The 24,860-nt window shown below is 52.7% G+C and overlaps 2 protein-coding genes across 2 annotated transcripts in view; one reads left to right on the plus strand and one right to left on the minus strand.

Annotated features, from left to right (window-relative positions):
* Nucleotides 1-15,734, plus strand: part of GNAI3 (G protein subunit alpha i3) — a 32,927-nt gene extending 17,193 nt beyond the window's left edge. Inside the window, exons 2-9 of the mRNA XM_037410157.1 lie at nucleotides 769-811; nucleotides 923-1,064; nucleotides 2,936-3,093; nucleotides 9,970-10,098; nucleotides 12,600-12,729; nucleotides 13,221-13,374; nucleotides 14,229-14,443; nucleotides 14,567-15,734. Coding sequence (XP_037266054.1) covers nucleotides 769-811; nucleotides 923-1,064; nucleotides 2,936-3,093; nucleotides 9,970-10,098; nucleotides 12,600-12,729; nucleotides 13,221-13,374; nucleotides 14,229-14,419 — 947 coding nt within the window. The 3' untranslated portion in view covers nucleotides 14,420-14,443; nucleotides 14,567-15,734. The remainder of the gene's footprint in view (nucleotides 1-768; nucleotides 812-922; nucleotides 1,065-2,935; nucleotides 3,094-9,969; nucleotides 10,099-12,599; nucleotides 12,730-13,220; nucleotides 13,375-14,228; nucleotides 14,444-14,566) is intronic.
* An 861-nt stretch (nucleotides 15,735-16,595) lies between these two features.
* GNAT2 (G protein subunit alpha transducin 2) lies at nucleotides 16,596-24,136 on the minus strand. Its single transcript, XM_037410158.1, has 9 exons — nucleotides 23,783-24,136; nucleotides 22,849-22,891; nucleotides 22,491-22,632; nucleotides 22,148-22,305; nucleotides 21,438-21,566; nucleotides 21,095-21,224; nucleotides 19,155-19,308; nucleotides 18,564-18,769; nucleotides 16,596-17,435 (listed from the first exon to the last, which is right to left on the minus strand). Exons 1-8 carry the CDS (start codon nucleotides 23,898-23,900, stop codon nucleotides 18,579-18,581), a joined length of 1,065 nt encoding a protein of 354 aa, XP_037266055.1. The 5' UTR covers nucleotides 23,901-24,136; the 3' UTR covers nucleotides 16,596-17,435; nucleotides 18,564-18,578.
* Between the last annotated feature and the right edge of the window lie 724 nt (nucleotides 24,137-24,860).

Raw genomic sequence — 24,860 nt, forward strand, 5'->3', positions numbered from 1 at the left:
AAAATGCGTTTGAATGATTATGGGCAATGTTTGGCTGACTTTGTGCTGAGTGGGCAAGGGAACTTGCAAGATCTGTTTTGGTGTTCCTGCTCTGACATGGTAACGTGTTTCTGGGCTTTAATGTCTTAAGCTGCTTCACCTGGATCTGCAAGAGTAATTTCTGTGTGCTTTTGAGCTCTGTTCTACTACCCTTCCACTGTATATCACATAAGATTGCTTCTGAATTAAATGTTCCCTTGTGAAAATGCTCTAGGATCTGCAATTGCATCCACCTGGGTATTTAAGGGGAATGCTCTTATCTCGCACAGCCCAGTACCGGTGGGTAGCAGCTGATGACAGTGATGCACTTGGCTGTAGGGCAGCCTTGGACCGTAGTTACTGAGCTGGAAGAGAGGGATGGTAGTCTATTAGATAAATCCTCGTCCCAGTTTTTCAAACCTGCCTCATCTCCCGGGTGGCTAGCCTCAGTGATCAAGCAGTACACTCTGGAAATTCAGAAATTCTTGGGTTGGGTTTTTTTTGGTTGTGTGTTTGTTTGGTTTTTAGCAGATGAATGCATAATGACTGTCAGCATCTGTAAATAAAACGCAGGAAGGACGTACCTGGCTTCCAAGGGGCTGGCACGGCTGCTGCGGAGCTGTTACCAGCAACAACACACAGTCTCTTGTTCCAGACCCCATCAACTTCTGTGTGGGAGCTGCGAAGAGTACATTCTGCTTTTCCTTTTAATTTCACGTGGTTGCTAACTGAAATTTTTGTGCTTTTCAGGTGCTGGAGAGTCTGGGAAAAGCACCATCGTGAAGCAGATGAAGTAAGTGAGAGTGCAGGCATGTAACTTGCATTTTTGTACGAGATGAAATAAAAAAAAATCTGTGGTGCCCTTCTGGTTTGGCTTGGCAGTGATGGCTTGGTTTTCTTCCAGGATTATTCATGAGGATGGCTACTCGGAGGAAGAATGCAAACAATATAAAGTGGTTGTCTACAGCAATACTATCCAGTCCATCATTGCAATCATAAGAGCCATGGGAAGGCTAAAGATAGACTTTGGGGAAGTTGCCAGAGCAGTAAGTATTTCACGTATTTCCCTTAGTCTGAGTCTGTGAATTGTGTTAATGAATCCTGGAAATTCAGTCTGTGACACTCACAGCGGAAATGTGTTTGTTACAAGATACAATAGTGAAAGACCTTTCATAATCTGTAATGTGTTACCAGTACAGAGTGGCTAGTATTTTACCGAGGTTATGGGTAAGAAGCTTTAGTAGTTTGAATGCTAAAAAAAAAAGTAATCCCCAAACTTTTGTCTAAACTATTCAAATGTTTAACAAAATTCTCAGCTTTGGTTTAAGTTGCTTGACATCAGCCTTCAGCAGTGTTTCACAGCATTGTGCCAGTTAATTTTTAAGCTGAGCCAAATTTTAATTGCTTTCACTACTCACACTTGTCCTCTTAAGTTTTTTGGGGATTTGAGGCCCTGCTTCCCCCACCCCATCCAGTTCTGCTGATTCCTTGGGCTGTTACTAGTGTTTGTCTCCGGTTTCTACCATCTTGAAGTGTTGAAGTCGGGAGGCCTTGACTGTGGTGGTGGTAAAATCACAGACTGGGAAGGCAGGGACTCCCGAAAACTTGGAGAGAGGAATTGTGTATGTCAGCACAGGGCACAGGCCGCGCAGCCCGTGACTCTTGCTATCTGGCACTAATTCCTCATGCTTACAGTTAATATGCAGTAAATGAACTAACCTGCTCAGTTTCTTTGTGATGCAACTACAGCTATCTTGCGATATAAAGCATCCTGGCTGAAGGGCACATCTTCACTTGTGTGTTAACCTGGGCTGTTCGTCAGCTGCTGCTCCAAATCTTTGTGGGAGTTTCCTTCCACCTTTCTTCTGTGCTTGGTGAAGCCGAGTGGTGAGCTCAGCCTAGCTAACACAGCTGGAAGGAGGAAGATGCTAAAATCCATTTCTCAGCTGACCTGCCCAGGCTTAGCTGGCTTTGCAAAAGCAGAACGAGAGCAGAGTGCTAAGATTTTTCTTGTGTCCCAATCCACCTTGAAGGACAAACAAATTCCCACACTTTCCTAGGAAAAGACCAAGGGAAACCAAATCAGCTGTCTCGCAGCAAACCACAGCAGGGACCTGTCAGCACAGCACCATACCCACAAGTGCTGTACCTGCAGAGGCTCGTAACCGAGGTCCACCTCTGTTGTGGTGTTTCAGACCTTGATTGAGTTAATTTAGGTGCCTGTTGCTTGTGCTAGGGAGGTGTGTACCCTTTGGAGCAGCGTGCTGAGCAGACTCTTGCCCAAGCTGGGGTACACGCTGGGCAGTCCGGTTTAGGGCTCAAGTGAGAGGAGCCGATGTCATGAGGATACAGTCTGAAGTTGAGAACTTGCTGGGATAGCGAAAGGCCTCTTACGTTTCCCGAAAGGATGCTGGCAGGCCTGATCACTCTGGAAATAAACATCAGTGTGGGATGTAGGTCAGCCTGTTGTGCACTCTGAAAATCTGCCTGTTAACTTGTAGAAGAGTGGGGTTCTGCTCTAGGACTGCTGGAAAAAATTTTCATGCTCTAGGGCAAACACTCAAATCCTGATCAATCCATCCCATCTCCTGATGAAATGCTTTATGAAGAAATTGGCCTCCCTTACTTCTGACAGCTATTGCAGCAAGTGGCAAGTCCTCAAACTTTAAGGACCTATAATCCTCCAAAAACCTGTAAATGTTTTAATTTTAAACCTGTAATCATCCAAAACTTGCTTTTGGAACTGAATTTTTCCTTCTTGGTGTACTGTACAACACTATAAGGGAGGTTTCCCAGTTTAAAAACTACTGTTTAGTTCAACCTCTGGGGTTGTTACTGATGTTAATCCTTCCTAACATTTGTAAAGGTACAGATGGACCTATGTCCTAATTTGTTTTGATTTCCCCTTTTCTTGCAGGACGATGCCCGCCAGTTGTTTGTATTAGCTGGAAGCGCAGAGGAAGGAGTGATGACCACTGAGCTAGCTGGTGTGATTAAGCGGTTATGGAGAGATGCCGGAGTTCAGGCCTGCTTCAGCAGATCCAGAGAATATCAGCTTAACGACTCTGCGTCATAGTAAGAAACCGTTCCCTGCTTCTGGGCTCTTCCCAGCTAACCCAGTATGTTCAAAAAGGGCTGGTGTGACTGGAAGCAGCGCAGTGCTGGGTGGTGAGGGTCCCCTCCTGAGGGGGTGGGCAGGAGCCCTAGTCTAACTGATGTATAGGGGGTTGGGCTCACAAGCTGACTTGGTGCTTTAGCCTGTCAAAGTCAGTTCTGCTGTTTGGCTTGTGCCTGGGTGAGTTTGCCAGTCTGGATTTAGGGGAAGACCTTAGCAGCTTGCGTTGAGGGCTTTTTGCAGCAGGTGATCGGCTATGTCACCTTCGTTATCCCTGCCAAAAGGAGTAACATCTCCTGAAACTGAGCTCCTGGTTACACTACCAAATTTGCAACGAGCAGCAATTTCCAATGATATTGGCAGATCGATAATTCACGTCGCTGTTCTCCTTAACAGCCCTCATGTGCTTCTGTTCCGGTGCCTGACACCACTTGGGCAGCGCTGCAGGCTGGCTATAAACCTGCCTATTTTTCCGTTTCAAAAACGCACGCAAGTGCTTAACAATTGGAAAGTTATGACTTGATAAATAGGCTGCTGCTGGCTGGTTAATGAGATTTTTGACTAAATGCCTCATCTGTTTCCAAAAGGCAGGTTAGTGCAGGGAGGGGAAACTATTTCTTTTAATGAGCAAAACAGTTGTTGCTTTTTTTCTTTCTAAATCATGTGCTTGGTCTCTGTAGGACAAATATTTGAAACTCTGAAAGGATGATTTTGGGGTTAAGCATGCCTCCTGATGTCCAGCTGAAAACTTCTCTCAATTTAGCCAGGTTTTAAGCCTTTGAAAGAATTAGTTTGGAAGTGCTTTATAAAAAGAAGCTTTAGATGTGTCACAGCTCAGTTGCCTGCAGGCTCTTTCTGTGCAGAGCATATTTTAGCTTGAAAATAAGGAAGAATTTTTCTAAATTTGTAACACCTTGGCAGGCTATCATGGGTTTAGATCAAGGTAAGTGAGTTGACAAGAGGAGGCTTTCTCAGATTCCTGTGTGGCATGTGAGGAGGAAACCAGATTCAAAGGGAGAAAAAAGGATGAAGAAGGAGGGGGGTGAATGAGGGCATAATTTAATGAAAAGGAGAGGAGAAGGAAAGCTTAAGGACTTCTTGAGCAGAGCATCTGGGGCAGAAAGTATAAGTGGTTGCGTGGAGCTTGCGGAAACTAAAGATGGGGACCCTCAGTGTTGTGGTCTTGATGGTCAGCTTCGAAAGAGAAGGAAAATTAAGGCAGGCTAGAGAAAACAGGGTAGAAGGGGGTCAGAAGCAGAGCAGGTTGGGGGGATGGAGTGTTAGCCTGCTTTAGTAGGTGCCCACTCAACCTGAATGCCTTCCAGAGACTGGATTTCAGAGGGTTATTCCTGTATCTGCAACTCACTCGTGTCCAGTTGCTGGTGTGGGTACGTGTAGGCACAGCTACTGTGATGAATTGCTGTCAGGGGCTGGCATCGGACCCGCGTAGCAGAGAGGTTTCAGCCTGATAATAACACACGTGGTGTTTTTTCTGGTAAGTGCTTCAGAGAATCTTGCTTCCTGTCCTAAGACCACAGCGAGTTGCGCTAGGGCAGCGTTGTTTTGAATCGGTAGCCCAGCGGCTTGGTGATTGAGGAACCCACTTGCAGCATTTCCTTAGCGCAGAGTGTGCCCATGCAGTTGAAGACCTGTTTTCTGCGGAGCCCCCAACTTCCAGCGTACACAGGGAGCGTTCAGTCCCTATTTTTTCCTCGCCACTCAACGTGTGGCTTCGGACCTGCTCTGTTTCCCAGTGTTCCCCAGTTAGCTCCTTGTCCATGCTTAAAGGGTGGATGTCTTGCAATCCTGTTTGGTGGTGGTGGTCCTGACATAGGTACCAGCTTTTGTGCACAGTTCTCTTGAGGGAATTTCACTTCCTTGCTCCTTTTACTATCTCCTACAAATGGGACTGAAACTTCAGGGTCAGCAGCGTTTTAAATACGTGCCCCACCAGAGATGACTGATTTTTTTTCCAGCTGAAATTCAATACTGCGCTGTGTTTCAAGCCTGGTTCTGGCTGGCTGGGTGCTGTGCCTCGCTTCACATCAGACCTCGAGGTCTCTGCTGAAGGGGAAAAAAAGAGGAACATGGGGGTGATTGCTTGTGAAAATTAGGTGGCAACGAGAACAAGAGCGCTGTGGCAGAGCGTGACGGTTTTCAGGGCAGCATCAAATGGTTTTGAAAACTTTTCTTCCAGCTGTTTTCTGCCTCGCAGAGCGTTTCCCCTGGTGCAGGCAGGGATCCTGCCCATCGGAGAGCTGCCCTGGCGGCAGGAGGCAGGGTGGGAGGAGAGGAGGCTACTGTAATAACGGTGTGTCATAATCCATATGCCACGGGTGGGTGTAAGCTCCCAAAGATAACCACTTGTGATGCTAATCCAAATGATCTGTCCTGGAATCATAGTGTTTTGCATGTTTTTTCTTTTTTTTCATGTTTTTCTAAGAACAGTTGAGTAATTCTTGCTCTGAAATGTGGATGGTCAAGCACTAGTGTAAACACTCAGCGTCTCCTCCAGGCATCATCTTATAATGTCCCTCTAGCAACCAGCCTGCTGGTTTGGGGGGGTGTTTCAAACTTCTGTATTTCTACTTATTGCAGCTTCCCTTTTTTCTTTACCTGTGACACGATTAAACGGCTCTGAGCCTCGCCGCTTCAGTCTTGACTCAGTGCCGTGAAGAAGCGTTTCAGACCTTTGTGCACAATTCGTGGTGTAATAGCTATGAAGAATAAAAACCTCCTCGGTTGGTGCAGCAGTGCGGATGCGAAGGCATATTGCTGTCTTGCACATCTCTTCAATTACCTCTGTCTGATACTTGGAAATGTTGACAAGTAAATAATGCTTTTAAAATATTTCACTTGCTGATTTTGCTACTTTTTCCAATGATCATGCTGACACCAGCCTGCAGATACTGTAGGTAATTATCTGCAGTCTCACAGGCAATTAGCATAGTTTCTGATCAACTATTTTCTATTCTGGCATATTTTATCTTGTTCCCAGGTGGTGGTTTTGGCCTGAATTCCCTGACATGATGCTGGATAAAACTTAGATTATTTCTGTGTGGGTTTTTTCTTCCTCTTTGCTCTTGAGTGCTGGCTTGCAGGGCATTGTCCTCCTGATGCTGCCTTGTGATTCCCCTTGAGTAGCACCACCTGGAGAGAACAGCTTGGAGTTGTGAAAGGAGCTTTTTCATCTGTAGGTCTGTGCTGCAGACTGGCTTTAGCTGGCCCAAATGAACATCCAAATTGATAAAGGTAATGCACAATCCCTTTTCGTGGAGATCCTGCTCTGTTACCTTGACTTCCACTTTGCTTATCTGCCAAAATCCAGCTAAAGGGGAGGGAGGAGACGGACTTCTCTGGGGAGACCTTATAGCAGCCTTCCTATTTAAAAGGGGATTATAAGAAAGATGGAGACAGACTCTAATAGGACCTGTAGTGACAGGGCAAGGGGTTTTTGAACTAAAAGAGGGTCTGTTTAGATTAGATATTAGGAAGAAATCCTTTACTGTGAGGGCTGCAAGGCCAGCCCAGAGCAGCTGTGGGTACCCCATCCCTGGCAGCGTTCAAGGCCAGGCTGGATGGGGCTCTGAGCAGCCTGAGCTGGTGGCAGGTGTCCCTACCCATGGCAGGGGATGGGAACTAGATGATCTTTAAGGTCCCTTCCAACCCAAACTGTTCTAGCATTCTGCAGAAGAAATGCATTTTTAAAATATAGGCTTCACCAGGTCTTCACCCGTTTCCTTCTTGCTGCAGGAGGCCTTGGCTAGAGACGATTAATTCTGTGTGAGCTGTCAACCTATGTAGGAAGAATACTGTTTGCATTTTCAGACTGGCAGAGGTGCTTGTGGTGATGTTTCTTGAAACCTTGGTGTTTGGTGGCTGCAAACACCGGCCCACCTGGGTACCAAACCTGCATCTTTCTGCCCTCTTGTCTTCTCTCCATGGCAAAGGCTGGCTTTTGTTCGCTGCTCTGCCTTCGGGCGTGTTGGTGACAGCCCCTCCTTCCCCAGCTCCGGCTGCGGCTAGCCGTTCATAATAAATGCTTTGTATGAATCTTTCAGAGCTTTCAGAGCCACGTTTGGCCTTGAAAGCATTCTTTCCAGCACTAAAAGGAAACATGACTGAATTGTTAGGAAAATACCATTCCAGGGTTCATGTGAGCGTGTGGAGGAGGGGAGCACTGTTAGCTTCAGCGACTGAAAGCTGTCTGCTTCGGAACATCCCTCTCCTGCAGCTGGTGTTCCTTAGAGCGGTCTGAGCGTGAGGTGGGACGACGCTGATGCTGATGGGTTTTCTGATCAGAGTGGAGCTACAGACCATGGCACACGCAGATATTGCAGCAGTGCCAGCCTGCGCGGGATGTTCTGGGAAGGCTTGGAGGGTCACTAAGAGAAACAGGAGTTATGCTGTAGGGTTCTGGTCAGCTTATTTTTTCTGTTGTACTCAAACCCTTATTTTAAGGGTAAAAAAAGAAAGGAAACCAAGCGAAACTGTCTTTTTGCAAGCTTGTATTTGCAAGGTGGTGTTGAAGCACACAGGGATCCAAGGTGGGGAGCAAGTGTTGCAACCTCAGTGTATGAAGGAAGCCTGGTGGCAAAGGAGACCGTGAAAAGGGATTCAAACTGCATGGGGCGTAGGAAGATGCAGTAATATGTTTTCAGTTCCCAAAGCAATATTTGTGAGAAACATCTTTAAACTTTCAGACAGACTGTGGTAAGCTGTGGGTTATGAGTTGCTCGAAACTGGGAGGCTCAGACCAGGCTCTTCCAGTCTTGGGGGTTTGTGTTTGGTTTTTTTTTTTTAAGTTCCACTAAATCTGTCCGTGGTAGAGGGAAACTAGTGGCATCTGCATGGGCTGAGCTCCGCAGGCTGGTGCGACGGGGGGCACAGCTCCTGTCTCTGCCTATCAATTCAGCCGCCTCTGGCAAGGCGAGGGTGGCTGGAGGAGCTGGTGTGCTCCAGCGCTTGGGCTTCTACTGAGAAATGCCCTGTGCTGGATCTTCCAGCTGCTTAGGCGTTTCCATGGGATTTGCCCTTTGTGTCTCCCTGGAATTAGTCTGGCAAAGCTTATTTTTTCAGGCAGCTTGCAGCTAGAGCACTGCTTGATCATTCCCTCATTCCCCTGACTGACGTGCCAGCCTTCAAGTGGCACTTTGCAATTCATTTGATGGGAGTTGCCTGACTCCATTCGCTCTTTGCTGGCTGCCTAAAAAGCCTGAAGTAGGGATGATACCACTTTCACTGCCCAAATTTCTGGTGCCGAGAGCTGGCAATTGGGAGCAGATGCTTTACAGCTTCAGCTTGTGCTTTTATCACTTCAGTGATGCAGGGTAGCTGCGTGATCCGTATCAAAGCCAAGCTGTTAGGAGTTGCTGGGTCAGTTCTTGGGTAGTGCTCCCGTCAGCTTTTGAACCACCATATCACAGTTAAACTCATACTGGTAGGAAAGGTGTTGGGGGGTGAAATCTGGGCACGTTATTTCCCTGGCAGTAATCTCTCTTAACAGCAGCCTAATGAATGTATGTACCTTCCAAATTCTGTTTTACCAAGCTGAAGCTAAAGCCAAGTGTAAGTTTTGGGTGCTGTGTTTCTGGTCAAAGAGCAGTTCACAAACCTGTTATCCCACTGAACGTGAGAGGAATGAGAGGAGTTGGCCCTTTCTGGGCTAAAACTGCTTGCAGATACCAGCTCTTTGAGAAAAGCCCCGCGGCGCCGGGCGAGCACGGGCAGGAGGCTGGCAGGTAGGCTGGATTCTTCTGGGGTTTGGAAAATAGGCCAGCGCTCTGCAAATATGCTGGCAGTCCTGGCCAGAGGAGATGCTGAAGCTGACGGGAGGGAGACGTTGCTCAGTGCGTTGCCTGCTTGGTGGTGGAGGCGAGTGGGAATTTGGGGTTCCCAACACAGCTTTCAGGCGCACGGGAAGGAGCGATCCCTAGCTGACAACGGATCTGTAATAATAATGTTTGGCTAGGAGGGCACGGTTTATTGCACCGGTGTGGAGCCACTAAAATCTCACAGTTGTACAGTACTGTATTGATTAAATCCTGCTCCTGATAAAGGCACGGCTGGTCCCTTCCCAGCAGAGCTGGAGTGATCCTCGTCTCCTTCGGTGGAAGCAGGAGGCCGTTGCTTTCCCCTTAACAGGAAAAATGAGCTCAGAGGTGCTGCTGGCTGGAGTGGGACTTCTGCCGCAGCTGGAAATGATGGATACCTCTTACTTCTGTGCCCAAGAGCCAAACTTCAAAGGGAATCTGCTGTAGCTGGAGTTAGTCGGGGTCTCAACGGGCACGTTGCCTTGATGCTGCAGGGAAGTGGTTTCCTCGGGCAGGAGCTGGCGAGTGCGGTGTTGGTTTGCTGCTCTTCAAGGAGGTGAACGAAGCCCCCCGGTTTGGGGGTAGTTCTGGATGCTTAATTCTTTCCTCCCGGTTCGTTTTGATGTCTCCTTGCCCTTTAAAAGTGAACCGCTGGCTATATTGCCTTGTGCTTTGATGCGAAAGACCTTGACTACTTTGAATTGCCCCAAGAGATACCAGCCTTGGCATGGCTTCTGCATCAGCAGTGCTCCTCGTGCTAGCTCCTTATCGGGCTTCGCTCCCCGGCTCGCTGAGCTCTGCCGAGCACACGCTGCAAGGTCGTGTGGGGAAGGGTTAAAAACACCCCGCAAAGTCGTCCCTTGGGTAGACCCCCAGGGGGTTTGTTCACTGCGCGTTCGAGGTCTGTACTACGTGAAGTTGATGAATAAATTCCGTAATGACTGACTGCTGCAGTTCATAAAAGATTCATGGTGAGCCAGCAGACTAAAAAAAGCGCATCTTGTGTTGTCTCTTCTGGTTTAGTTACCTAAATGACTTGGATAGAATATCCCAGCCGACCTATATTCCGACTCAGCAGGATGTTCTGCGGACCAGAGTTAAAACTACAGGCATTGTGGAAACTCACTTCACCTTCAAGGACCTGTACTTCAAGTAAGTGAAGGGCAGCGCTTGTCCCTGTGGACTGTGCTGGTGGTGGTGGGTCCCACACCTGCGCTGCGAAACCTTTTGCCCTGTTGTAACTGTCTTCGTTGCCTCTGTTGCACTCCCCCTCTACTGGCATTGCTCACTGGAGATACCGGTTTGACTTTTATTTGCCTTCTTCTGTTCTTTTCAGCTGCTTTTATGTTGGAATCGCAGACACAGGTACTTGACTGCTTGTTTACAGGATCAAAACCAAAAAAAAAATACTAAAAGGACACTGACTCCTGGATTTTGAGTTTGAGTTTAACCCCTCCCTTTGATGCGGGAGATGAGAGCTCTCCCCACAGTCACAGCCGTGGCTCTGGGCTGCATGGTGTTCTCCACGAAGCTGCAGATGACTGTGCTGACTGACACTCGCTGCGGAGCAGGAGCGGGGCATGCAGAAAGCGTGCTGGGGGCTGGCTGCCTTGGCGTGGCACCGCAGGGGCTGGCACTCGCCTGTCCTCTCTGCCTTCTAAATTCAGTCCCTGCAGGGCTCGGGTGTCGAGCCTGATCTTGACAGTGTCCCTTTACGTATCACTAATCGAGCTCCCTTTAACCTCCGTAGCGGCTGCTAGCCTGCAGTTAGCTCTCCTCCCCGCTTTTCATCTGCTCCTTAGAAAATCCTCGCTTTGGATCCCGAGCCTGCTCCTGACAAACAGCCCGGAGCCCCGTGGCGTGGGCATTTGTGTCCTGTAACGTGGATGTAGGAAAACGCAGTGCCTGTATCTTGGGCGAGTTCCCTTCATCTGTGGCAATGTTTTCAAGTCTTTGTTGCTCCAGAGCCTTTAAATAAGCATTTGTTTGCTTATTTTTAGCTTGTGTTTGAAAACAGTTTTAAAGAGCTATAGCAAACCCACAAGTGTTGCATATAAAATCTGATGTTTGCATGTGTGGTTTTGTTTTTTTTTTTTGGAAGAACAGTAGCATTTTGGCTTCTGAAGTGTTTTAACTTAAGAACTCTTTTAACAAAAATGCCTGAACAGTTTGCATCACCCAGCTGTTTACGTTGCTTCGGGTTCGTCCAGGGAAAAACTTGTCTTTTGTTGTGATGTATTAGGATTAGCATTTTCAGCTGCAGTGTGTTGCTCTTTTAAAAATCATCGCGTTTGACTAATGGAAGAGCGAGCGGGAGGTAGCAGGCGTATTCAGTTTAATCATTACAACCCTTCTTGTGAAGGAAATGGCTGAGCGCTCGGAGGCGTGCCTGCCCGATGCAAAAAGGGGAATTGCTCTTTCCCAAGCCTGCCTGGAGTTATTGATCATGTGCAGAGCCTGAGACACGAGGTGTCTCGTCTCGGAGGGATTTGCTCCACAAAGGAAAGCATTAATACATCTTAAACCCTGAAGCTGCCATCTTTCCTGTGACGGAAGCCTTGATGTTAAATCTCAGACATTAATAACGGGCCGAGGTAGCTGTAGTGTAACTGTGACTCGAATGTGGATTAGCCTGGCGAAGCGGAGCTGTCAGGGATGCTATTCCTTTCCAGATGTCTCTGCGCTAACAGCGGAGAGTAATGGCAGATGATACAAGCTAAGTAAATAGCCTGTATCCTCACAGAGATACTCATCTCTCCTGCCGCGGTCCACGGGGACGGTTTACGTTAAATGGAAGATGGGAGCTGGCTGAACGGCACTTCTGGCTGCCTTGTTTGGCACCATTACATCGCATTGCTTTTGGCCCACCCTGGGCAGTTGCTGTCTTGTCTGCCTGTTTGCTCTGGTAACAAATCAATGTTTATGACTTTCATAGCTTTTGAATCTTGACCTGTATCCGGCTTGATTTAATTAAGTCGGAGTCCATCAGAACATCCTGGGCAATCCTGCTTCTCATCAAAACGTTTCAGTGAACAGGGTGTTGTAGCTATCAGACACTCACATTTTTATTTATTTTTTTATACACAAATTCTGTAAGCTACTCCGCAGCCTTTAAACTTAAGTAGCCCACAGATTGGGTTTTTTTAATACATAAAACTCTTTCTTAACCCTATTGGGTTTTTTTAATTATTTATTTATTTTTACTTCTGGGTCCTGGTAGCAGCATGCAGGTAGTATGTTTCAGCTAATCCTTTATCGGGCACGGTGTCAATTAACTGGAAGAGCTGACTACGAGTGTAGGTGTTTGGAGTTCAGTCAAGCAAATGGATTGTTGCTAAGGAAATAGGAGACAGAACAAAACAAGCATGCCCTGGTGAATCAGCAGACTTCTGGGTGGGGATGTAGGTACCATCTAGCCCTTCCTGCTGAAATTGCTCTGAAGCACAGAATTTCGGTTTTAAAACCCACCCTCCCGAGGGAGGGAGGGCTCGGAGCTGCCGGCCTTGCTGGCGGAAAGCTGTGTCCCTGCCTTTCCCCTGAACCCTGCTTGTTTGAAAGCCCTTAGCAGAGCCTCCCCCCTGCCCCGTGAGCGGCAGGGGGGCCGGGGAGGGTGGTCTCCATAGCTTGTGAGACGGTTCTTCTGCCTCCCCCAGGATGTTTGACGTTGGTGGCCAGCGGTCGGAGCGGAAGAAGTGGATCCACTGCTTTGAAGGAGTGACAGCAATTATTTTCTGCGTGGCCCTCAGCGATTACGACCTTGTCTTGGCTGAGGATGAGGAAATGGTACGTTGCGGAGGAGTTACCAGTGCCTGGCTGCGTGGCACTGTAGAAGGGAGGTGGAAGCAAGTGCAGACCTGTCCTGCACGGGGGTGGACATGTCTCTGGCTTCCTCTTGTTACAGTTATTAGGGGGCTGTGAAGAAGGGCGCTTCCTTGCAGCAGCCTACAGTATCTTGCCCCAGAAACGGACAAGCACGATGCGGAAATGAGATTTTCTCCCGGCCCTGGTTACAGGGAGGAGCCTTGAGCTGTCCCTGCAGCCCGTTCCCTGAGGTGTGAGCACCTCTCTGGAGGAACGAGCTGTGCAGGGGGAGCTGCAGGGTGGGGAGGTGACCTGACCTTGTGCCTGAGCTCTTCCTGATGAAGTGGCAGTGGGGATAAGTCGGTGACACTTGACTCTTTAGTCTGGCCTTAGCAGTAAAGCCTGTTTCCCCCTACACCCCATCCTCCCCTAATAACTCCGGAATGGTGCGTCACCCTTCTTTTATTTTCCAGAACCGGATGCATGAGAGTATGAAGCTGTTTGACAGCATTTGTAACAACAAATGGTTTACAGACACATCGATCATTCTCTTCTTGAACAAGAAAGACCTGTTTGAGGAAAAGATTAAGAAAAGCCCACTAACAATCTGCTACCCAGAGTACACAGGTAAGGCTGGGCTCATGAAACTGCCTGTTATTCCTGGCACCAGGGCCAGGAATGAGTCGGTTAAAGCCTGTGCAATCCAGGATAATGTAAAAGCTTTTTTTTTTCTTCCCCCCCCCCCCCCCCCCCCCCCCAACTCTGTCTCTTGGGCAGCATCTTCAGGCTGTCCAGTTAGCTGATAGCTCATTTTCTCGGAAGAGATGTGGTCATGCGTGTCTGGCTCGGAACAGGCTTTATCCATGTGTTTTATGGGCTGGAGTATGAATAGCACAGTATTGCGCTCCAGCAAATCAAGGTCACTCCATATTTTCCACATCTTACTAGGACAATACTTCGATTTAACTTCAATTTCAGAGGCTGTGAAACTTATCCACGTCCTGGGCATGGCACTTGTCTGCCCTGGTGTGTCTGTGTTTCAGCAGGAGTCTGTTTCACAGCCTTTCCCTGTGTGCCCCTGCACAGATGTGATACTTTACCCAGTCACTGCTTGAGGCATTTCGATTTTTTTTTTTTTAAACGGTCCTTCCTTCAAACCTGCTTATTCCTGTGGTTTGTCACTCTTCTGCTATAACGACATGTCTCTAGCATGAAGCATCGCTGTAGCCAGTGTGCGATGCTCCCTTCCAGCGCTCTCCGGGAGGGCGGCTGGAGCGGGGAGCGCTTGGGGAATTGCGGGAGTGATGTGTCCAAGGTCACTGACCAGCAGCTGGGAATAGACTCAAGTTCTACCAGAAGGGGTTAATGGTGGATTTGGATTTGTAGCTGGATAAGGCAGATGGTTGCAAGCAGCTTAATGTGTACTTAAAAGATCTCAGCTGTGAACTGCTGGCCAAAGTAAGGGATCTTATCTTTTTCAGGCTCCAACACGTACGAGGAGGCAGCCGCGTACATCCAGTGTCAGTTTGAAGACCTGAACCGAAGAAAAGACACGAAGGAGATCTACACACACTTCACCTGTGCCACTGACACCAAGAACGTGCAGTTTGTGTTTGATGCTGTTACAGATGTTATCATTAAAAACAACCTGAAGGAATGTGGACTCTATTGAGGAGGAAAGGGGCGTGGGAAGAAGGTAAAGCCGAGCTGCTCGTGGCGTTTAAGCGTTGCGCACCAGCTTGGGCTGGCTTTGTCTCGCACCTCACTAATGCTCTCTTTTGATTTGGTTATTGTGTGTTTTTTTTTTTTTCCTTTCCAGTTTTTATGGTGTGGCGTTTTGAGAACCAGACTCTTTGCTGCCTCATGGGGCCGGCTGCAAGCATGAACAGGACCAGGGAAACGAAAACAGCATGCAGAATCGTTGCATTCTTTAGCACAATCTTCTGTATTAGGGACCTTTTTTTATTGATATGGGATGTTGAAGTTAGGTCGAGGTGGAACAACTGTTAGTGTGACTAGATCATCCTGGCATCGTTTGGATGGCGTAATCTCAAATGTGTACAGCTGTTGTGAAGTTGAGGTGCTGGATTCCAGACCTTCGATATGTAGCTTTCTCTCTTTTCTTTGGTTAACAAGCCACCACTAGTCTGTTTTTAAGGTTTTTTCCATCAAGAAAACTGTAACTTTACTAAATTTTATTTCTTTATTTGCAAACAAATCTTGTTTTAAAAATAAAACAACAACAACAAAAATAATCACTTAACTATGCACATGTGACCAGATCATGCAGAAAGTATTCCTCTTAGCAGGAACTCTTTGTTTTTAACACTTGGTATGGTCAGGATTTAATATTTCTGCAACTACTTAAAGGATCCTTAGAGCTCTTATGGCGATAGCTTCGGCTTTTTCTGACGTGTGACTTGTTACCATCCTGCACCCACAAGGCTTTTGAAAGAAGCTTCTGCAGCAGGAGAAGCGAATCTTTTTAGCTTACGGTTAGGGGTGAACCTGCTTTATGCTGATATCTAAATCGAGATTTCTTCCGTGTGGTAAGCGTAAAGGCAGCTTGGCGGTGACCGTGCACCTGGGCTGTGTCCGCTGGAGAGGTGGAATGCCGAGCTCCAAACTGGATGGGAAGCGCGTGCTGCTACAGAGCTACTCAATCAACCACTTAGGTTCTTGTGCGTTTTCGGTTGAAACCGGTGGGCAATTTTTGTAAAGGGTGCACCTCGTTCTGCATTGACCATGGCCTTTTCTGTTCAGAGACTCCCAAACTGTATTGACAAGCATGCCTTTACTTTGTATATGTGGTGCCAAATTCCTGTTTGCCATTGTTTTTACTGTAGTAATGTTCATAACCAGTCAGTACATTCCTTCGCTGAACCATTGCATCGAGACTCTTTTCTCCCAGTTTGTCATGTGTACAGTTTCAATCTGTTATAGTTGTTGGCAGTATTAAAATGGTGAGTAAACAGTTTAGCCTTTTCTCTAGTTTTATTCTGAATTTTTTTTTCCAGGAGTCTTCTCCCCTTTTGTGTGCTGTTGGAGAAGGAAGGTAAGCGCTTTGAGGGGTAGCGGGCGTAATTAATGGGACAGGAGCGTTGCTCGTGCTTTGGGTGGTACGCGAGTGGTGGTGCTCTCCCTGCAGCCGCTTCTGCTGCTCCCGAAGGCTGGGGTTGGGCTGGCACAGATGGAAGGCGGCAGGCATCCAGTCACTCATCAGGATTATTGGCAGATGGTTCGTTTACCGCTTATTTATAGCGCGAGTCTCGCTGCCTTTTTTGAACCTGATGGGAAAATGACTGCTCTGGATGCTGGGACGTGATGGAGATGTAACCCGTTGGCCAGACACTTGTGTAGAAACAGGGAATGGAATACTCGAGGGCTGCCTGTGGGTGCTGAGTGGCCACCCCGTTGTGGCTGCTGGGTGTCAGAGGAGCAGCACGGCCTCGCAGCTGCAGGGAGTCTTTATTTCCGTTCTGGAAACGGTTCCCTCCTAGCCAGCTTCCCGCTAACGTGTGGGATAACTCACCTTCGGAACAAATCCATGCGGACCTCCCCGGTCACTGCACCAGCACCCTGCTGGTGGGAGCAGCTGGGGTGGGCAGGGTGCGGTGGCGGGGAAGGTTTTTTGGTTGGTGGTGGCTGGGTGGCACCTGTGCATCCACCCTGACCGGTGCTGGCGGTGGCCCTGCTCCATGCTGGGCGCACTGGGAGATCTGTGTGCACAGACTGCGGAATGAATGCGAAGAATGTCAAATATTCCTTGACGGAAGCTCTGGGACACAGGAACGGGGCTTGGGAATAGGCGACCCAGAGAAATGGAAGTGGGACAAAAGATAGACATCCACGTCATGCGTATTCCTTTATTTTGTTTTCCTACAGTTAAATGAAGCCGTATATGTGATCTCTGCATAAACAGTGCAAGGATACAGGACTTACCTACAGTACCAGCGTAGATTTATTTACAAACAGTAAAGAGCAAATACAGCTGTAAAGAGCAGAATGAAAACCTTTCAGGAACCCATTTCCTCTTTATCCAGCCCCTTCCTCTTCTGTAGGTGCGATTGCCTCCCCCAGCCCCTCACACCTGCGCTCCTGCCCCCCCCCAGCTGCACCCTCGAGAGGAATTTGCTCAAGTCTTGGGGTGCGCACACTACCCCCCCCCTCCGTTCCTCCTGCCGAAGGACCGAGGTGGGATCCCAGGGGTGCAGCCTCCCCCTTCCCCAGAAACTCCTGGCTGGATGAATTCAGGTTTGATAAAAAGGGGCAGAAGCCAGGTGGGGAAGGACAGGCAGGGTCCTGTCCCCACCGCCCGTGGAAGCGACACTGCCAGCTCTCCCCACGCGCACCGATGGCTTAATATTAATTAATGTGGCTGGGACAGGGGCCTGCGGGCTCTTTAGTGTCAAACCGCTCCAGATATCATTGATAAACACTGCCTTGCACACACTGCAGAGAGCAGGGCTTGCTTTCTTTTTTTTAAAAAAAAGAAAAAAAGAGGAAATGGCTATGAAAGGGAGTGCGAGGTTCAGCTTCAGCCCCTTTGTGCTTGGGGTTGGAAAGGAGGTGGCTTGGGTGGGCAGGTCATAGAAAAAAGGGGGCGTCGAGTGACTTTTATCGCTTTGGTTAATCCGTTTGGCTCTGCTCAGCAGAACGGCGCTGTGCAATTGAAGTCTTTTCCTCTTCTAGGGGGAAGGAAGAAAGAAGAAGGGGGGTTAAATGCTTTTCAAACCAGGCGGCAAAGGCTGTGAGGGTGCAACGCACGGGAAGGGGGGGGTTGGAGACGCGACTTTTCATTGCACCGCGCTGGGTGCTGGGAAAAATTCATCGGCTCGAAGGATGCTCCGAGCCGGGCAGTGGCAGAGCTGGTGCCTGATTCCACACACACACACCCCCCGTAGCCTTTGCTGGGGCCCCGGGAGAAGGCAGGACCCCCTGCCTGCTGCCCTGGCACGGGATTGCGATTTTCCTTGATTCTGGAAGTGGGTTCTCGGTCAAAGCCTGTCTTAGGGAGCAGCTTTGTTCACCGCACAATGCGGAGCTGGCGGCCAGGGCTGTGCCCCCAGTCCTGCCGCAGCCTGCCTCTGCCTGCGGGGAAGCTGTCTGCTTTATTTATTATTTTTTTTTCTTCTCTATTATACTGTTCAGGGACAAGGGAAGCGCTGGAGGTTCCCTGAAAAACAAAGCGTCGAAGCTGGTGGCCAGGAGCCACTGGGAACGCGGGGAAAGGGGATGAAATTCTCACTGCCACACAGGCTAGCAGGCAAACACAGGCGTAAGAACTAGGGTTATTAAATCCTAATTAAACCTTTATGGTGATGAGCTAAAAGGCCAGGTGAAGCGGAGCGTGGCACGGGAGTGCCGTGGGGATCGCTGGGGTTATTCCTGGGAGCCAGGGCGGGGCTGCAAACTGGGGCGGCACCAGTGGCAATGGGAAGCCCTGAGCTGGAATGGTTTGGTCCGGCTCGGGTGCAGGACTGGGGCTGTGATCTGTGGGTTTCATCGCACCCTCCGTGCAAGACATGATGAGAATAGCGACTGGGCTGACCCCAGCCCGCTGGGGAAGGGAACTGGATCCTACTGGGATGCTGACCCTGCCCTGGGGGTGGTTGGCTCCGAGCCCTCCCTGGTCCTTTCTCATCCCAGCACGTTCTCCCCTTCCCTGCTCCCCAGGCGAGGGGTTCTAGGTGATGTTTGATGGCAAAGCCCGAGGGGACCCGTGTCCCATCACCCGGTGGAGCGGGCTCTGCCGCATCCTCCCCCTCCCCTTCCCCAGCCCTGTTTTTGTGATTCAATAACCGTTTCTCGGGTACCTGCCACCCAGCTGCTCAGAAGAGGCCGCAGTCCTTGAGGTTCTCTTTGATGATGACATCCGTGACGGCATCAAAGACGAATTTGACATTCTGCGTGTCTGTGGCACAGGTCATGTGGCTGTAGATCTCCTTCACGTCCTTTCGCATGTTGAGATCGAGGAACTGGGTCTTGATGTAATTCCCCGCGTCTTCAAATGTGTTGGGACCTGCGGAGGGAGGAAACGATGATGATGATGCTGGGCTGCTCCCATGGGAGATGATTGTCAGAGCTGGCTGAGGACCAGGGGATGCTTAAGGCTCCCTTTTGAGAGCTAGACCTGAAATCTCCATGCAGAGGAGGAGGAGGAGAAGGAGGGCTGGGTGGCAACTGCACCTAGCAAAGCAATTTTTTTTAAAAAAAGCCACTTTATCCCGTTTCAGTCCTTCCAAACACATTCCCGAGGCCACATCTCTCCTCTGCTCCTGCCTCCAGGGACCTGACAGGATCCCAAGCTGAAATGCTGTGTCTGCACCGAGACCATGCATGTCCCCACTGGAGACCATCGTTTGGGGGTCTTGGCGTGGGGGGGGGGTGTCAACGAGCCGACTCACCATCGTATTCTGGGAAGCAAATGCTGAGATGGACTTTCTTGATCTTTTCCTCAAAAAGGTCCTTCTTGTTGAGGAAGAGGATGATGGATGTGGCGGCAAAGAACTTGTGGTTGCATATACTGTTGAATAGGTGCAGGGATTCGTGCATGCGGTTCTGCAAGCAAACAGGCTCGTTGGCACAGCGGAAATTAATTTACAAACCCCCTTTTGGCTGCTGCAACCCCCAACCCCCCCTCCGATTCCTGAGGGTGCTGCCGGGGATGTTCGGGTTTGCTGCAGCAGCCGACAGCCCTGCTGCCTGTTCCCTGCCTGCACCCGGCGTCCCCCTTGCTCATCCAAAAATCTCCCGTGCCGTGGTGCGAGACACCTGGATAAATCCAGGCGGTGCTCGGGGTAGGGAGTGGTGGTGAGCAGCTGCGGGCAGCACCATGCTTTGATCCCTCCTGGCAGCTTCTGGGATGTTCAAAGGAAGGATTAGGTGATCGCACTGGGAGAATTATCCCGGGAAGCCTCGCAGCGCTGTGGCACGGCTGCTGGAAGGTGCTGAGCGAGGGTGCTGAGCTGCCAGCCCCATCACCCAGGCTGTGCTGTGGGATGCTCTTGCTGCACTGTGGCCCCTGGCACCCGCAGCTTTGGGAAGGAGCGGGGAGAAGGAAAACTCCAGTTTCACAGCAGCTTCTAGCTGGCTGCAGGCGCATCCTCGGGAGGACGAGGCTCCATCCAGCTGGTGCTCAGTCCAGCCGGTGGCTGTGTGGCTCCCCCACCATGGTACGGCGGCGGGCGGGTTCTTCAAGGGTGACAGGGATGGTTTTGCTTTGTCCAGCTTCCCATTGCAGCAGCTTTTCTGTACAGCTTCTTCAACGAGCAGGGCACCTGCGGGCCCAGCTTTGGCCAAATCCTGCCCCATCCTGCGCCGAGGGAGTGTTACAGCCTCTCCCGAAGGTTTTGATGATAACGATGCTCTCTCCTTCCCCCAGGTGCCTTACACAGGCTCTGCTTCACGGCCGAGGAAGCGCTTGGGCTGCTGCCCGGCCTTGGCAAGCCCCAGGGCTGGCGGACCCCGACCCTTGCCCAGCTCCTGGCAAAGGCGTTTGGACCCGGGAGCATCCACGGGACCGGCCGCCAGAGGAGATGCCAGCAGGGATGCTTTGCCCCAGCCCCTCGGCAGGGGAGAAGGCAGCCTGCTTCTGCTCTGCACATCTCCACCCCTTATTTCTTCTGAGAAACGCCCCATTTAGGGGCTGCCATGTTCCTCCTCTTGGGATTCTGCCCCTGAAGCTGCTTCCCCCGGTGCCGGAGCAGCGGCTCTGCCGGAGCATCCCTCGCTGGGCACCCGCAGGATTTCACCTGATGGGCTGGTGCCATCGTTTCATTCCCTCTTAGCAGGAGGATGGAACTGCCCCACACTGCTGCTTTCCTGCCCCCCTGGGGGGCACAGCCAGGCAGGAGGCGCCTCTGGGCCAGATTCTGCTTCACTGAGGCCAGTTTGCATTTATTTCCCCGCTCCCAGGGTCCTCCCGCTTCAGGTCCAGCTCCGCTGGGCTTGCTGGGGTGGGTTTGGCGCTGGAAGTGTTCCCCGGTGGGATGGTGGCTCTCGGGAGGGGGCCGGCGTCAGGAGCTGCTTGGCCCTTGGCTGCTCGGAAGGCTCGGGGGTTTCCTCGTGGACAGATCCATGGGCCCACCACCCGCGGTTTGGCTCCATGTGGCCCAGAGTAAGCGCTGACGCGTTCACAGGGTGTGACAGGCGGGAGCCAGCTCCATCCCGCAGCTCCATCCCGCAGCTCCATCCCGCAGCTCCATCCCCTTTCCCGGATCACCCAGAGCATCAGATGGCCCAGCGCATTGCCCCCCCCCTCCCCCCGTAACCCCCCCCAAAGCACCCGGCTCCTCTCCCCTCAGCTGCCGAGCTGTGGACGGGCACCTCTGGGACCCTGACCCACCACTTCGTCGTCCTCCACCAGCACCATGTCGTAGGCGCTCAGCGCCCCGCAGAAGATGATACAGGTCACCCCCTCGAAGCAGTGGATCCACTTCTTGCGCTCCGATCTCTGCCCTCCCACATCAAACATCCTGGGGAGGGGACAAGGATGGGGGAGGGAGGGTGTCACCCATCTGATCCTGCCACCCCCTGCGTGGTGGTCCCAGCACCCTGTCCTCCACAGTGTCAGGGATGCAGTAACCGACCATCCCTGGTCCAGGTGGGGTTGGTGGTCCCTGGAGCATTGGGTGCACCCCCTCTATTGGGGCTGAGGGGGGGTGGATTGGGGAGGTGCCCCCACCCACCTGAAATTCAGGTCTTTGACGGAGAACTTTGTCTCGATGATGCCTGTGGTCTTCACTCGGGATCGCAGCACATCCTGCTCGTTGGGGAGGTAGCTGGGGGCTGTGATCCTGTCCAGCTGGTTTAGGTAACTGGGGGGACAGGAGGAGGTGTGACCTGCTGCCGAGGGGCTGCCCATGTCCTTGCCCCCCCCCCCGGCTTTTTGGGGGTGCTGAGCTCTGTCAAACACTGGTACTCCAAGGCAGGGCCATCCCTGGGGGAGCTGGGGGGCTGCAGGGGACCTGGGGGGGGGGGGGGGGGCGGGGGCACAGTGTGGGGCTGTGGCTCAGCAGCACCAGTGGGACGGGGAGTGGCACAGCTGGGATGGAGAATGGCACCAGTGGGATGGGGGACGACACTGGTGGGACTGGGGATGGCCCTGGTGGGACAGGGATAGCACTGGTGGGATGTGGGATGGCCCTGGTAGGACAGGGGATGACCCTGGTGGGACCGGGGTGGCCCAGGTGGGACAGGGGATGGCCCTGGTGGGATGTGGGATGGCCCTGGTGGGACCGGGATGGCCCTGGTGGGACCGGGATGGCTGCTTCGGAGTGTTCCCAGGAGCAGGAGGAGCCTGATTTTGCCAGGCTGGGTTGGGAATAGTGATGAGCAGCCAGGGGGGTCCCCAGACACGTCCCTGCCCCCCCCGCCAGCTGGCGGTGACCCCACTCACTAAGCGGCCGAGTCATTGAGCTGGTACTCGGCGGCTCGCTCGAAGCAAGCCTGCACCCCCCCGTCCTTCCACAGCTTCTTGATGCAGTCGACCAGCTCGGGGGGCATGGTGCCCTCCTCGATGGAGTCCGCCAGGTTGAAGAGCTGCCGCCCCGTGTCCTGCAAGAGGCACCCATCGCCACCGTCCCACCCATCGCCCCTGCCCCCCAAAAAGCCCCTGGGGCTGGGCAGGGGGCTAAGGGGCCCAACACGGGGTCGCTATGGACCCCAGCCCCAGGGAGGGGGGTGCCCTAGCCCCACGTCCTGGTGGGTTGGGGGGGGTGGGGACCACTGCCCTGACTGACCGCGCAGGACGACTCGGCGTAGTCGATGCCCAGCGTGGACATGGCGCGGACGATGGCCAGGATGGACTGCAGGATGTTGCCGTAGATGACAGCTTTGAACTCCATGCACTCCTCGGCCGTGTAGCCATCCTGGTGGATAATCCTGGGGGGGGGGGGGAGGGGGGGGCGGGGGGCACAGCAGCCTCAGCCCCAAGCTGGGGCACCCCTTCCCCTCCCAGCATCACCCCACCGTGGGAACCAGCAGGGTGCCACCACCAGCCTGACACCGTACGGGGGGGTGACAGGGGTCCTGCCATCCCCTGTCCAAGATGTCCCGGTGTGTGTCCCCCGCCCCCCGGGTGCCTCTGGCCATACTCACTTCATCTGCTTCACGATGGTGCTCTTCCCTGACTCTCCAGCCCCTGGAAAAGGGTGGGGGGACACCTCAGTGCTGGCCAGGGTGGGACAGACCACAGGCCTGGTGCCACGGTGATGGGCACCGTGCGGGGACCAGGGTCCCTCTTCCCCCACCGCCCCCCTGCGCCTGCCCTGGCCGGACACCCCACCTGCCCACCCCCACCCCCCGCTGCCATTGTCCCCATGCTCCCATCACCCCTTGCACCCAGTGCCAGACCACACATGTGGACCCCCAGGGGTGGTGGGGACCCCCGGGGTGTGGGTCCTTGGGGTCCCGCGCCTCCCACCCACCGTGGGCGCTGCTGGCGGTGGCTTTGGTGCTGTAAGCGGCTTAGGGTGGTGCAGGAAGCTGCTTAGAATTAGGGTGCTAATCACCTTGATCCCAGCCCCCCCACCTGGATAAGGCCCCGCTGCTGGTCCCTGCCCCGTGGGGTCACCTGGGTGGGGTGTGGGGGGTCCCCCGAGGGCTGTCCCCTCCCGCCCTACGCCCCGCAGTGGGGTTTGGGGTGCTGGTGGCAGGAGCTCCCCAGGGTCTCGCTGCCCCCCCCAGGGATGCGCCGCAGCCAGGTGAGACCTAGTGTCCTGTCCTGGTCCCTGCCCTTTCCCCACGCTGTCCCCTTGGTCCCTGCCACCTGCCTAGCGGTGCCCGATGCCACCCCTGGCTCTTCCCAGGCACAGCCCTGGGGACATCCAGCTGGTGGGAGAACCTCTGCTGGCTGATGGCCACTCATCAGGCTAACGAGGGCTAATGAGCTGCGGGGAAGGGGCTCTCCCTTTTGCCCCTCACCCATCCCCAGCAGCCGCATCCCCCCAGCACCAGCGGGGTCCCCCATGGCAGGTTGGGGACGGGGGGACATCTCCCGCATCCCCCCTGGGGACATCCCCTCCACTCTTACCCAGCAAGAGCAACTTGACCGTCTTGGCCTCCTTATCCGCATCCTCCTGGAGCTTCTTCTCCAGCTCCTTGGACCTCTTGGCCATCTCCTTGTCCTCCGTGCTGGCCCCGCTCCCCATGGCCTCGTCTTCCTCCTCTAACGCCTCGAGCTCCTCTAGGTCCCCAGGCTCTTCCAGGTCTCCCGTGGGACGGCACGCACACCCCGCGGCGGGTGGGCGGTGGGCGAGGGGGGACAGCAAGAAGAAGAAGACCCGAAAGGGCTGAGTTGGGGGGTACCCGCTCCCCCGGCCCCGGGGTGCCCCGCAGCAGGCAGCGTACGTGGGTCCTCGCGGGCTGGCTGCCCCCCGCTCTCTCCCTTAATTCCCCATGGATAACCTGATTTTTTTGGACCCTGGGATTTGGGGGCTTTTTTATCTTGCCATGTGACCCAGGAAATCCAATTAGCCCAAGATGGCAAAGATTAGGGCTCAAGGAAAAAAAAAAAGACGGAGCATCTCAGGGAGGTGGGCACAAGGCTTTACATAAGGGGGGGGGGATGTGGGGACACCCTGTGTCCCCCAGAATGGATTGGGGAGGGGGCAGGGGGTTGGGGGTCCCCCAGCCGTGTCCGTGGGCTGTGTCCCCCCATGTGTGGGGGTGGTGTTGGGGATGGGGTCAGCCCCCTGCTTGTGTGTCGTCCCCTCCATCCTGGGAGCTGGGGGGTCCCCGGGTGCTGCGGGGTGGTGGTGGGGGGATGGTGGCACTGGGGGATTCCTCCTGTGGGGGAAAGGGAGCTAATTACCCTCAGGACTTAATTACCCCCCGGGTGGGTAATGAGGCCCTCCAGTTCTGCCCTGCTGGGTGCCGCCCCTCACCCTCCTGCTGCCTGAGCTCTTTAATGGGATCCTGGCTCAGCCTTCCTCCTCCTCCTCCTCCCCCTGGGCCCAGCACCCCCCTCCCCAGGCCAGCAGGACCACGGGGTCCCCCCACACCCGGGGGGGCAGGGGGGTGCCCCCACCCTGTCCTGTGGGGCTGATTTTGGGTGCAGGGCTGGCGCCGCAGGGGGGACCCGCCGGCAGCCCCACGTTGGGGTGTCGGGT

Source organism: Falco rusticolus, chromosome 17, assembly GCF_015220075.1.
Source record: "Falco rusticolus isolate bFalRus1 chromosome 17, bFalRus1.pri, whole genome shotgun sequence".
Taxonomy (NCBI): Eukaryota; Metazoa; Chordata; class Aves; order Falconiformes; family Falconidae; genus Falco; species Falco rusticolus.